Source organism: Toxotes jaculatrix, chromosome 5, assembly GCF_017976425.1.
Source record: "Toxotes jaculatrix isolate fToxJac2 chromosome 5, fToxJac2.pri, whole genome shotgun sequence".
NCBI lineage: Eukaryota > Metazoa > Chordata > Actinopteri > Toxotidae > Toxotes > Toxotes jaculatrix.
Genome location: NC_054398.1, coordinates 10,195,532 through 10,210,383, shown reverse-complemented (window position 1 = coordinate 10,210,383; position 14,852 = coordinate 10,195,532). Strand labels below are relative to the sequence as shown.

The following is a 14,852-nucleotide window of genomic DNA, read 5'->3' as shown; positions in this document are numbered from 1 at the left end:
GCTTGTCCAGACACTGGGAACTAAACAAGGATTTGAAGCTTATCTATCTCCTGCCAAGCCAGACAGCACTAAATCTTCTCAGTATAATCCAATTCTACATAATTAATCATAATATCTAAACTGGCCGTCTCATGTACTTCTCCGTAATTCCAAACACATGGTCAGAAGTTAACAACATTGGCACAAAGTGGAAGTGATCGATTAACTAAAAAATCAATATTTTCAATGCTTTGAAAGTGTTTTTGATATCCATTCATGTGTACTGTATGTTGACATGGAAAGAAAATATGTGCTTTGCTTGGAATTTTACCTGGCAAATGTCAGCAGATGAGAGTATTTATAGAAATCCACAGGGTTTCAGTCCAGGCTTAGCCAGAGCACTAGGGAAACTCACGTCACTCAGTGTGTGACAGCCAGCATGTTTACTCTCCAGAGTAAACAAACAGGAAAGGGGTGGAGGACAGAACTGTTGTGCAGAAGCTTGCACTTGAAAGTTGTGGGTTTAATCCCATATACAAATAGATTTTTTTTTTTATCACAAATGACAGAATACAACAAAACAATGAGTAGTTTTGTTGTCAAATAGAGAAATAAAACACACTTCAGCTCCAGGGGGGTAAAGTCCACAGTGTTCTGCAATCAAATGTCCTTTAGTAAGAAAAAGAGAGGCAACTCATTACATGACGACAGAGCGAACATTCAAGAACTTTAACATACATTTTATAGCTAAATAGATTGCTAGTCAGGTTTCTCGAATCCTCACAAGTTTACAGCGCCCTTGCGTCTTTACTGACCTACATCACCCATAACAGCACATTTCCCTCAGCATCCAAAGAAGAATCACTTGGTGAACTATCGATCAGCCATCTGTGAATATCAGCTTGAAAAATGCCCAGAGACAATTGTGTGGCATCACAGGACGCATTCTACCACAAGCAATGAGGAAAGCATGCATATTCCAGCACATATAATATATTCATAATGCATTTCACATAGGAGCTTCATGGCACTGTAATTTTTAGAAAGTGTACACTGGTGTGTTAATTATTTACTACAGCTTACTGCAGATGAGCTGCACCTCCACTTATGGTTACTGTGTCGTTTAAACAAGGATGATTAGAATTAAATGTGATTCCACAAAGAGGTTACTTAAAAAAAGAAAAAGAAAAATCACTCCACGAAAGATTATCTAAAACACAATACACATTTTTATTATATTTAAATACATAGTAATAGTAATAATTTCTCTAGGTAAAAGGCTTCTAAATTATTTTACATTTCATACAGATACATTGCAGTGTTTAGAGTAGCAAAACTCTGTAAATATATTTGTCTTATATATGTACAGTATGTATATCATGGTAGATCGAATAATGACAAGAGTTACAAAGAAAGGTTTCAAATAAGAGTTGACGGTGACAGAACAGTGAACAAGTTTCCCTTGGCCCTGCGGTCCATATTTATCTCCATGACGACTCTCGGGATGTCAGGACTGCAAGACACACAAAAATAAGTGGGGATGATGATCCCTTTGTTTGGAAAACACTTTTCTGCTAAGACACAGCAGGAGAGAAACCTGGCTCAGTTAAGATATGCACACATGTCTATGAGAAACACACGCTGACACAAGACCAGTTATTGGGTCCTGTACCCGTAGAGGTTGTGGACTGTGACTGAAGTCTTGTAGTTAAGAATAACAAGGAGCGGCTGTATAATCCCACAAAGAAAACACCACACTGCGGACGATAAGGAAAAAGTGCACACGCAAACACACGTCACTTTGACCTGTCAGCGTAATTATAAAGACGTATAATGAAAGTGCTATGATACAGTAAATATTGATTTAGGTGGTTTGGATGGTCAATTGTGAATAGCAGTATAGAAGACGGTCGAAGCACTGAAAACAACAGCTTGTTTGTTATTAGGACTTAGGTTAAATAAGGTCACCCTAAATCTACGGTACACTGAGGCACAATGCAAGTTATGACAGGTCAAATGTTAGGTGTGATGATAGAAAAACCATCAGATGCATCCATCCCAAAGAAGGAAAAGAAAAATACTGTAACAAGCCATGGTCCTGCGGCTCTACTTTTGAAATGTATCCCTTTCTTTTAACAGGAGCTCGACAAAAATAGACTGGCAAAAAGCTATAAGCTCCTAAAATAAGTTGCACTGTCTTCAGGCAGAGCAGGAGGAGAGCAGAAAGATACATTTCTCAGTAGGCAAACAAGGGTCAAGGCGTCACACAGGAAGAGAATGGGACAGTGCAATACATTTTTTGCAGAGCCCTCCGTGAAAGGCTCTTGCTCTTTGGAAGTCAAGCGTCACCAAAGTACAAGGCATTGTATAGATACACCCCCACCACACACACACGTATAAATCGTATCCATACATAAAAGGCAAACGGAAATGACATTGGTCTCATATCTTTCCATGTCACAGTATAAAAACAGCGCTACAATCAGAATGTCTGTTACAGTCATTCCCAGGGCGATCAATGTGTTACACGGAGATACAGTGAAAAGCAGCAGTCAGCGGACGATTTGTTGACTTGAGGGAGGGAAGACCACTCTGTATTACAGAGCGGCCGATTAGGAGCAAGTTCCCAGATGCTTTAAAGTATCACAAAAGCAGCTACTGTTAGTCCAGAAGCAAACAGTGAGAGAGGAGGAGGAGGGCAGGGAGTAGAGGCAACGTGAAAGGACAGGTAGACCCAGAGCATTAAAGAATGCAGGAATATGTTAGAAGATGGAAAGAGGAGTGTGGAGGATTTAATCGACTGTAGGAAAACAAATCAGCAGAAGACTGAGAGTTAGGTGCTGAAGGGAAGTCTTTCACCCTTTAAAGGCAGAGCACAGGGAAGCAGCTGAGAAGTAGCGGGGAACCCTCCACTACCCAACATCAAAAACCGTAGCATTAGCTTTAAACTCAATCAAGCCTGGGTAGAGAGTATAAAGGGGGGGGGGCAGAGCAGGATGGACTTGGGAAGCAGCAGGGTCTCACACATACACACCCTCAGGGTTGAGACTGGACACTAGAGGGTTTTGCAGGTTGCGTGGATGTCCCAGGAACTGTTTGGCAGTGGGGCGAGGCGGGGATTCCACTGGAGTTACACTACGGCCTGAGGAAAACATAGAAATATGTTTAGAGGGCAAGCCACCACTCTGTAAGAGCCTAGTAACACAATACTGAGCAAAAACATTAACATATATTGTGGTTTGTTTCCATACTTCCGTTCTTGTATCCCTCTTGCAGGAGATGTGCGAGTTCTAACTGTTCTAGTTGCTCCTGAAGCTCTGTGCGTGAGTTGGTGTGCGCTGGCAGGACACCTGTCTGCTGAATAAACTGCTGCAGGTTACACTGCCTCAGCTCCTTATTCAGCTCCTCCAGCTCCTCCTGTTTGGCCTGGGATGGAAAAAACAACAAGGATCAGTGAGGACAACAAAGGATAACCGAGAGCTCGGATCAGTCACCTCTGACTCACTGAGCACTAACTACCTTGTTTGCCTGTGAACAGAAGTGAGATATTAATATAACTCTGCTCTGCCAGATTTGAATGAAAATATATTCATGTATTTAAAACAGCAGAACTACTTTATCTTGTCTTTAGGTCACATTAGCATTCATGTAACTGCCAAGTGTCCTTTCGCCACAGGGGGGCAGCAGAGTCTACAAGTCTACTCCCAAAGTACTTGCATCCATGAATCATCCAAGTTGCACAACTACCATCAGCAGTTTTCAGATTCCATCAGATTCAAGCAGCCTGAGGCATAACTTACAGATGGATACATAACAATGCTCATTTGTCTGCTGCATTTCAAAGACGGTTCCACTGACCACACGCCACGGGGACAGATATTCATCAGCTCCAATTATTGAAATGGAGGAGTTCAGAGATGCTCCATCGAGACAGTGGCATCACCTTTGCGCCCACAAATTAAACTCTGATGTACACAAACAGGCCAGTCTTTCCGTCTTAATCGACTCTCCATTTGTGTTTAAATCAATGTGACTGCACACAGATCAGGAAGCAGCGGCAGCATGCTATGGTCCCTATCCCCAGAGCCTGTGTGTATGTGTGCGTGCATGTGTGTGAGTGTGTGTGTGTGTATACGTGTTGGACTGAGGCAGTCTGCTGAGGCAGTTCACACCTGCAGGTCTGCCTCCATTAGCCTAATGACAGGAATGCTGTGCTCACCACCACCTACATTTCAACCCTCGGCTGGCAGCCTCCACCGATCAACTCACTGATGACTGACACTGCCAAACATCAACCTCTTTCCTGCACTGTGGATTGAGCTTCATTATGCTGTATCATTTTACCGGTGGTAACATGCTATTTACAGAAATCAAAGTATCTTGTTTCCTTTTCCAGACAATCTCTGCCTGGGTGGCAAACTGCCTCTGTGGTTACTTTTGGATTATAAACACCTCCGGGGGTGGGTTACATGCTATGACAAAGTGGTAAATATTATACTGGTGTCTATAAAAAAAAACCCTACTACCTCTGTTCTGTAGCAGGTTTTTTCTATATAATGGGGAAATTGGCAGTCCCTCTCTGTCCCATCAACCAAGCACTAAATCTGTTGGGTTCACCAAGAGAGCCAGCCACAAACCCCGAAGAGGATGACGAGCAAATGAGCTTATCATTATGTTTTAATCTGTTTTGCAGCCAGTTTGCTATTATCTGGAGTCTAGTGGACTGATAATGGGACACACGGGTCTCCCAGTCCAGATAGTCTTTTCTTATGAAGACACCGAAACACTGGACTGCAAAGGTTTTCACAGTGCTCTGTGACTAAACATTCAAAACTCCTACACTTTCTGCTACCATGCTACAATTAAAGAGGCGTTTAATTTCCTTCAGTCTCCTGGCTGGAACTAGTCTGCATCAGATCCATGAAGTTGATACCCCGAGTATCAGGTTTCATTTGGAATTTGAGGAAACTCATAAAAGTTTCACTTCAAACTGGGTTAGGCTTTTATTGATACAACTGCATCTATGACAACCACCAAAATGTAAACAAACAGTCACACCACAAACTATGATAAGTTAAGGCTGTGTAGATCCAATAAAAGGGGCTTGTCTTCTACCAATGAATCCTCTTTAATCTTTTTTTTTCCATACAAAGGGTACAAGAATAAGAATATATATATATATATATATATATATATGCCAGTGTAATATAAACACCATTAGCAACCATGTGTTCAGAACATGCAACAAGATGACACCTGCCAAACCAGTTCAGCTGGACTGTAAATAGCTTGTCAGATAATAAAACATTTTCATACAAGGCAGGATATGAGTACACAGCATTCAATTGTTATTTCTTTAATAATAATAATTCTCATGTCAAAATACCACAATGAAACATGCTTCCTTTTTACTCAGTAATCCTTTTCCTTTTTCTGAGTGTCTCTGCACTGTTGTGTGTCTGCTGCAGTGTGCAGGTAGGAGAGGGGATACAGTTATACAGTGTGGAGTCTGTCCAACACCCCTAAAATGGCAACACATGGGCTGCTGTGGATTTACAGCTCTCTCTCCAGAACCGTGACCTCTCTCCTTACCTGCAGCAGAGACTCTGCCTTCCCCAGAGCCTTGTCAGTCTCAGATAGCTGGTCCTCCAGCTCTGTCCCCTGCTTCTCCTGGTTCTGGAGCTCTGCCTTCACAGCATCGAGGGACTCCTCAGGCCCATTGGCTCTTCCTTCCACCTGGCTTTCCCGCTGGATCTCTTGCTCCAGCTGAGTGGAGCGGACCGAGAACTCGTGGAGCCGCCGTCCGCAGTCATCTAGCTTTGCATGGAGCTCTCCCAGCTTCCTCCTCATCCCCCGCTCTTTCTCCACCTCTGCTTGAAGCTCGTCCTCCCAGTACTGCTCGTGGGCAAGCTCGGCCTGGTTCCTCCGCATCAACTGCTCCAGAGTATCCATCTCCTCCTGCAAACGGCTGTCAGAGACTGGTGAGGGACAGGGAGATGGGTTGGGACGACCCCAGGTATGTGAGTCCCTCTCTAGGGCTTCTAGCTGAGCCTCGATGGTCCTTAGTCTCTCCTGTTGCTGAAGAACTTTCCTAAAGACCTCATCTTTGGACAGGCCGATAGGTGGTGAAGGAGAGGGAGATGGCACATGCGGGGATAAAGGGCAGGGAGAAGGGGAGGGAGAGGCTCTCTGTTCTGGAGAGTCCCGAGGAGACCTCTTAAACTGTTTGGCTTTGGTTCTAGGAGAGGTGGATGGCCCCAGGTTAAAGGTGAGTGCTTTCTTAGGTTGGCTACGTTTCGAAGGCTCTGGCTCAGGGTGCTTGGGAAGTGGAAGGGGAGTTGGTCTGTCTTGTTTGGAGCCAGGTCCGTCACTGCTACTAGGGCCAGTGCGCCGGAGAAAGAACTGAACTTCACTGCCGTGCTGGCCTAACTTAGCCAAAGACTCCAGAGGCCTCTCTGTGGCCAACAGCTGCCTCTCTGTATCCCTAAGACGCTGGATCAGAACGTAACGGCCTGTCTGACCTGGGAACAGAGACAGAGAGAGACAAAGAATGAGTGCAAGTGAACCAATGTACCACAAAACATAAAGTATTAAGTTTTAGAAGCTGCATGACACTGCTGCTTTTTCTGAAAGATCATATTACTTATATTAGTGAAATCTGTTGGGTTACTTGTGAAAGACCTTTTCCTCCTTCAATGTAATTAAAGCAGTGGGTTTGACTCCTCCCACTCGTTCTACGCAAGTAGTGCTATGTGAACAAATGACATCAGACACATTATGATGATGCTGATACCTCTAAATCTCTGCCTCAGAGGATCGGAATAAAAGGCTGCTGCGTAAGACTCGCACAACATGCAAAAATGTTCAAATAAATTGAAGTTTCCACAAGGACCTTGAAATTAGGACAAACCCTCCCTAATGACTTGGCAGGCAGCTCACTCATAGAGGCAGGAGAGTGCTAAATCTGGAGTTATGTTGTTCAATGCTGCTGTATCATATGGCTTGAATAAAGCCGGAGGACACAGGGACAGAAAGCCAGCTCAAATTCAAACCGACCCCCTGGCAAACCAGCAGAGCACATGATTTGGGTCTGCGGAGAAAGAAAAGGTGAGTCCAGAACGGGATTGCCGCAACCTTGTTACAGTGTTAAAGTCCTCTCCTTTTGTCTGCATCAAATTCTCATCGCCATGCTGTTATCTAATCATCTAAGACCTCTAGATAAACTGTTAAGCAGACAAAAGAGGTGCCAAGTAACAACAGCTTGAATGCTGGTATCACAAAAATGATGATACAGTGATTTCAGAGTTTGAGACACTCACCAATGGCCTGTGCCAGAGCAATGACCACATCCTGGCAGGACGTCTCCTCGGATAAGCCGCATACCACCCGCACCACTCCGTCCACCCACACTTTGAGCTCCATCTGGGACCGGGCAGGGCGGGGTGTATGGTAAGATGGTCTTCAAAACAGATCACTTCAGCTTGGCTTGATTCAGGTCAACGCTGCATGGCACTTGCTCTGTAAGAGATGAAAAGCAGAGATAAAGAGCTCAGAGGTGTGTTGATGTGATTGATGATTAATCCAGAAAATTCACCTCCTGGTTGGAAGAAAGGACTTTTTGCGGATGAAGAAGCACCGGCAAGTTCCTCTGAGTAAAATATGGCTAGAAAACAATCAGCCTCCAAAAACATCAAGGTCACGACACCAATTGTGATCTCACTGAGTTGTAGATCGTGATGTAACCTTACACCAACATATGACACAACTTGTTGCCAACCTAAACAAAATGCACTGGGAGCCGTCATGTACAGTACACAGCACCCTGACTTGTTAGTCACTGTGTTGAAATACCAGTTTCAACCCAGAAACAGTGCTGACGTCAAAAACGTGCTGTGCTAAGTGAGAGAATTCATTGAATTGTAAATTTCAACACTAGCAGCCGACGGGTAGAGCAGTGTAGCATTTTGTAAAGTTCCTAGTGGTTAGTTAAGAGCCGCGGCAGTATCTTGTGGACCTGGAAGCATAAATGCCAATCTGTAACCCAATTAAACGCTCTGCTGCCCTCCTTCAAAGCCGTTATGATAGCTTACTGCCGAGGGGAACGGACAGGGAAAGTGGAGCAACTCAAGTGTGTCTATGTTTGGGAGAGCGTGTTTGTGTGTGGAGAAATACATAGAAACATAGCAGGAGAGATAGAACTAGTGTGTGTGTGTGTGTGTGTGCGTGTGTGTGCGTGCGTGCGTTTTGTGTCCCCCCTCAGTTTGATCTGCCTTAGCAGAGCCAGAACTGGGTCTCATCAGACTTCAGAGAGCAGATCAGCAGGTAGCCTAACACACGTCTGGGCAGCAGGTTTAACCTAAATGAATATCATTACATTCAGCCCTCTCTACCTGTCTGTACTTTTACAGCCAAGCTTCAAAACAAGGTAATAAAACACCGCAGTGCTCATAAAAAGTGAAATGCCTCGGGTGGTGTTAGGATTATCTGTAGAACTTGGCACAGCGAATGAAAGTTTGTAGCCTAGGTGGGTAAAAGACAACTCTTCACCCACAGTCAGACAGATGGTGTTCTCTTTCTGTCGGTCTCTCTGGTTCTCAATGGGAGGTGTTTAAAACTGAGCCCCACCATTATCTTGCCCCTCATTCAGTGCCTGGCTCTGCTCCACTGGCTGCCTATAGGGAAGCTGCTTTGGAGGAATGCACTGACTTCATCTGCAGGGCCGGAAGAATTCCTGCTCTTCTTAACAAAGCCCTCACCCCGCCCCCTCCCCTGCTGCTGACCTGGCTGCCCGGCACCACCATCGCTTCATTGCTGTTTGGACGCCAAACACAAGCTCTGCTGGGGAGCAACAGCCTATCTGATGTGGCAACAGCATCACACAGAAAGAGCTCAACATGACACCGCATACAGAGGGAATGACGGCACAGCCCAGAGATTGAACCTGCAGAACGAGATCACAGGAAACAAACGGGAGATAGGGATGGATGATCACATGTGGTAGGAATTCTTTTGAGCGAGGTGATTTCATCTGGAAAGAAACTGGATATGAGAAGGGAGTGTTCATCAAAATCAAACACCAGATATTTCAACACAGCCACACACATCAACTTTTTTTTTTTTTTTTACATTCAGAGGGCACAAAGTGTTCTGTGATGCAATACATAATTAAGCCTAACTGGTTGAATCATAGAGTAAGTAGAGAATCATTTACTTCAGCTGTGAGCACACACAGCGGTAAACAGGATAAAACGTTTTAAAATATTTACGCCTGCATTGGAATGCTACCTTACAGGCATGAACCAAACTTGCCTCTATGCAAAAGCATCCTCATGCCTGGGAGAAACATGTAACAAAACTGTTTACAGAGGTCAAACAGAGGTTGAAGTCTTGATACTTTGGTCAAACACATGACTGCATGTATTGCGAAATTAGGTTCTACCTATTTGGAGCTGACGGTATTGCCATGCAAACAAAGTTGCAGACAGTTCCTAACCGGAAGGGTTTTTTTTTTTTTTTAAATATCTGTCCAAGTTTTGTATGTACCGTAACAATCACATTAAATGAGAACACAAAAGCATCTCCCAGCTAAGACTGTCACTCTCCCATGATGCTAATTCTTGTCCCTCATGGCTGATGAAATGTGATAATCTGCACTAACAGGAAACAAACAGGCCTGTCAGTCTCAGGTTGCTGTCTATTCTCTCCGTCGCAGGCGCAACAGCACAGAGGACCAGACATCCGCCTGACCCTGCTCCCTTTCTCAGTACAGCTCCGGAGTCCTGTGTCAGTTCTCACAGACATACAGACACAGGAGAGGCGCCTTTGCATTGTTTGCAAAAGGTAGTCTCACAACCAGGAAGCATGCAATTTACGTAAACATGCAATGAAATAGGTAATGCTCAAAATGGTGCAGAAGCCAAACAGTCCGTCGATCAACACGTTCGCTATGCAGAAAAGGAGGACGAGTCTACTACTGCAGGATGTTTGGTTTCAGAGTAAATATGCAAATGAAGTGGACAAGCACACGCTGCAGACTGCTTTGAGACTATGTTCAGGGTCACTACATACACACATCCATTCTAATCCAAACCAAACCAAACCACTAAGGTTATCCAAAACTCTTTTATTTTACCCACATGTCAACAAAACTTCAGACCTCCAAACCACATCCCTTAAACCTCAGGTCGCCCCCAGGAAAAGGAAAAACAAAACAAAACAAAACAAAAAACCAAACCCCAACTCTCACCTCTACTTTCACCCATGCCCACACCACCCAAACAACACGGGCCACAGTATCAGTAGAAACTCGTTGAGCTCTGGCCTGTAACATGTTTTCTCAAAGGAAGAAATCAAGTAATTGTACAATCACTTTGGAGGTAATCAGCCAGCTGAAGCAATCAAAAGTCTCCCAGTCCAAGCAACGACACGAGCACATCTATATCCACAGGAAAAAAAAGGCCACTTGAAGGGCTTGTCTGCTGAATTGAATAAAGAAAACAGACTAGCCGTACTGTATGATGAAAGGGGGAGAAAGAGAGACAGTGAGGAAGACAGACAGTGAGCAAATGAGACTACAGGAGAGAAAATGTGGGGGGAAAAAAAAGCTGGCAGATAGACAGATAAGGAGGGAGAAAGGGTCGTAGAGAACAGAGCAGTGATTGGAGCCATGTGCCATTCCCTCTCTCTCCCTCTCTCATCATCACTCACCCATCCAGCTCACCCGCTCTGCGTCTTTCATCACCCTGTCTGTCCCTCTGTCTGTCTCTCTTCAATAACAGTCTCCAAGCTCCTCTGTGATTTCGACTCAAGGCAGAAGTGTTTAGCATCACAGCCCTGCAGACACTCGGGGCATGATTCGGCTCGTCTGTGTGCCACTCTGTGTGAGCAACAGCGTCGGGCTGTGAATTGATGGACCTTTTTTTTTTTGGACAAGCTGGGCACAGTGAAGCTTTCTTATGCCAAAAACTGCCACCATCTACTAGAAATAAATGACAGAGCACGAGGCTCGAAAATACAACATCTGTGGAATTGGATGATTTTTTTTTTCTATTGGAGGTCGACTTTCTGATATGACAACGGCTTAAAAACAAACACATGACATTTGGCTCAGACAAGAATCTTATTGGAGACATGTGAAACACGTACTTTCCCACTTACGTCTGTGTTCCTTACACGTGAGAATCCAAAAATGCCCTCAATGCATGCACAGGCAGAGCAAAACAAAACAAAACGAAAAAAAAAACAAAACATATACCCACAAGCACAAACGCACAAGAATCCACGCAGGTATACAGACACACCTTAACCTAGAACTTCCTTGGCAAAGGTGTGAACAGTTAATTTTTGTTAGTCATGATCAGTGTTGGGAAATATGCAGGAAAGAATGAAGCTGATCAGAAAAATTCCAAGCAAGTTTATTATATGTACTGTAGCTTCTCAACACCTGAGCCCTTAGGCTACATGAAGCGTGTGCTTACTGAGTGTGTAATGTGTGAGTATGTGGCGAGTGCGCGGGCAGTACACAATACCGTGTCAGTTCGGTGGTCAAGGGTTGGGTGTGCATGTGTGCATGTGTTCATGTACAAGCTTGTATGTGCAAGTGTGCTTGCAAGCAGACATACCATTCAGGCCTATCTTTACGAGAGGTTGCTCCAACTCACAGCGATTACTGTCTTACTATCTCTGCAGCAGAAGTCTAAGGAACAATGGCAGGAGTAAAGGGCAGAGTGTATACATCACACACCGCCTCAGATCTGAACCACAGATGGATACACAAATACACAAAGTGTAAACAAACAGCAATCCTTGTCAGTATCAGCAGAGAACAGAAGATCCTGGCCCAGGCTGGTTAAAGTGTATATAATAAGCTAGACATCGCTGTTACAGGACAATGAACAATGCCGGGAGAAGCTGTGCCCTCTGTGCCACTCTGCTCCAGGTTGGCAGGGACACGCAAACACTCAAAGAGCCAGTAACATGCTGGCACAGAGCAGCCTGGTCTCATCTGTACTGCAGAGACACTATTGTTGTTCTGGTTCCACACTCAGCAGACAGTGTTGACTCTTTTGTGGCCTCTGGCATCACTGGGTCATCTGCCGCGCCACGCCAGCTTTTACTGCCATTCTGCTGTGTCCACATGTTGCCACTGATAAAACTAATAAAAAAGCAAAACAGACACTTTCTTTTGTCCTCGCTTGCCTCTTGTTTTGCATTCTTTATACCTCCCCCTCCTTGTTCGTCATCCAGTGTTGCACTCTACCAAGTGAGTGCAGTTTATGTGCTCAAAGACCAATGAGACCAAAAACACACAGGAAAAAAAAAAGTCCACAGCCTGTTGTTGGGAGCAACACAATAATTATTCATAATGGTAGAAAATGATCCTTTTGCTTCAGCAATTAGAACTAGCTCTCTGTGGAAATCTTGTGATGAATCACATGGGTATTCTCAAGTCACTTCTTCATTACGCAGCAAGGAAAATTCACACACTTGCATGCACACACACGCAGCTGGAAATATACTGTACCTCTTTCAGGGTTTTAACCGTTGAGGCTGTTAAAATTTCAAAATGCCTATGCAAAAGCTTAAATTTGGACAAAAGTATCCAGGTGCTGCTGGAAGAAATGGAGTGAGTCAAAAAGCCATTATTAACACTGAGCAAGCTTTTGCAGTTACAGCCTAAGGGCTTTGAAAAGCTTCCCAGCAAAGCTTTGTTAGTCACTTTTTTTGATTCTCTGTTCTTGCACCTGCTTTGGTTTTCATTTCAGTTAGCAACACAGTTGCTTGTTTTGTTTGTTTCTTTTAAGAAATTCTCCAAATATTTTTACAAGCATTGCTAAACTCAATTACATGTCATTTTTAAAAAAAAGTCTTTCTACAAGTAAAAGTTGCCTCAAGGATTGAACTGTGCTGATCTCTGTACAAAACATCTGAGCAAGCTGGTACCAACTTAGTCCTTCGGCATATTCAGACACTACATGGGGAGGCACTTTACATTACATAGTAGCACAGACAGTCCTAGCCCAGCTTCATGTCTTTATCTATTTATGAATGTGTCTCAGACAGACAGAACTTCCAGATCTACAGCTAAAAAAAAAAAAAAGAGATGGTTTCTAAATTCTCCAAGAGTCACTGGCAGCTCCCACAACACCATAATGCCCATGAAGAAGTCATTATCAGCCCAGCTCAAGTGCCTGCGGTCAGACAGCAGGGAGTGGTCCACTGGGCACGTGAGGAAGCTAGATCTAAGCTCTGAGGTCTTCTATTGGGTGATATTAAAACTTAATAACAGTCCAATGTAGACACACCTCTCACACACAAGATAATTTGCTTTTATGGTATCTGACAAAGCAGTAAAACCTAGGAAAAATAAAAGTCACAGCTGGATGATTTATTTTGTCTGGGAGGTGTTAACAAAACACCAGCACTTTGTGGTATGTGTAACTTCTGTAGCTTTGCTTTTGAAAAGAAAGCTGGGATATGAAAGGGTTTTTTGTGCTGGCAAAACAACACTGAACTTGCATGTGAGCATTAGCGTTTTACACATTACTTAAGTGTAAAACTGTGTATTTACTATGATAGTGACTGTGATGAGTGTTCTTTACAGTAGAGGGCCAGGCTGCAGCGGGCTCTCCAGACACACTGCTTGTTAATTAGACTGAACGGTTGCCTGGTTTCCTGCTAACGGAGCTTCACTGAAGCTTCAGCACACCTGATGAATAATGCATTTTTTCACAGCACATTAATTTGGCAAATATTTCCCAGGAACAAAGTCCAAATGCTTGTGACCGACTAGCTCTTTGAAAATGGATGTGTCTCTACTCTATTGACATGCTAATGACTCAGCGCAGAGGAATCAGCAAACAGCACTAATAAGCTTTTGTCGTCATACTTGCATACAGGGATCTGTGGCTGCAGCCTTCAGCCTTCTCCATTATAATGACTGGCTCGTCCAAGTGTGAAATCTCAATGAGAGTGGATCAGTGGTTCATTAATACAGGGGACACCTTTGCCTCTCAAATCAAGGGCAAATATGGGCAGCGTTACCTAGTATTTACAAAAGCAGACTCTTCACTACAAGGTTGCGAGCTCAAATCTCTGATTAGCTGCAAAAAAATGTTGTTATTCTACTATTCACTGATCTCAAAAACAGACACTACACTACATCCCCATGCATGTAACTGATGACTGATGGGGGCTTGAAGGTTAAAGTCAATCACTCCACTTGATCTGAAGCAGGCCTCGACATGGCCATTCAGCATCTGGCCATCACCTGTGGCCGTCACTACCACTGCAGTCACACTGTGTAAAACAGGACTTAGCGTGAAATCCCAGTCATCATGAATCACGAGCAGGACTGACACAGACAGATGGTAACCTGGCCTGAACCAAAAGAGAGGATAAAAGAGAGAAGGTGTGAGGAAGAGAAACTTTATTTTATCTCAATTCTTTAAAAAAAAGCTTAAATAAGTTTTGTTTTTTATCATTCTGCTTTGAAAATATAAAGAAGCCCCAGAACACTTTACTAAATTTCACTGAAAGGCAATAAGGTGTACTTCCATGAGCATGAGGCCACAATAGTTTACACAACCCAAACACCACTACATTATTCATCTCACCGAGTGAAAGACTTACTCATACCTGGTTTGGCGCTAGTCCTGCACTTGTTTGCTTCAACCCCGGAAATTGAGCGGAGGCGAGCACATTAGAGACGAGGAATTTGTTTGCACTGACTCATGGATCCGCCCACAGAGCCAGCAGCTAATGATAAGAATGATAATGCAGGGCTGCACATAGCCCGTGGAAGGCCGGGTGAAGCTGGCCTCCACCGAGAGCTGGATGAGTGGTTTGGCTGCCTGCAGGCTGAGCCCTGCGAG

The 14,852-nt window shown here is 44.1% G+C and overlaps 1 protein-coding gene across 3 annotated transcripts in view; it reads right to left on the bottom strand.

Annotated features, from left to right (window-relative positions):
• Nucleotides 1-603: 603 nt before the first annotated feature.
• The window catches only part of rassf7a (Ras association domain family member 7a), a 33,333-nt gene continuing 19,084 nt past the window's right edge, over nucleotides 604-14,852 (bottom strand). For all 3 annotated transcript variants that reach the window (XM_041039031.1, XM_041039032.1, XM_041039030.1), the window contains 5 exons: nucleotides 7,299-7,497; nucleotides 5,572-6,500; nucleotides 3,231-3,405; nucleotides 3,014-3,121; nucleotides 604-1,492 (listed from right to left, as the gene is read on the bottom strand). In XM_041039031.1, the coding sequence (XP_040894965.1) occupies nucleotides 1,461-1,492; nucleotides 3,014-3,121; nucleotides 3,231-3,405; nucleotides 5,572-6,500; nucleotides 7,299-7,401 (1,347 nt within the window). In that variant the 5' untranslated portion in view covers nucleotides 7,402-7,497 and the 3' untranslated portion in view covers nucleotides 604-1,460. The remainder of the gene's footprint in view (nucleotides 1,493-3,013; nucleotides 3,122-3,230; nucleotides 3,406-5,571; nucleotides 6,501-7,298; nucleotides 7,498-14,852) is intronic.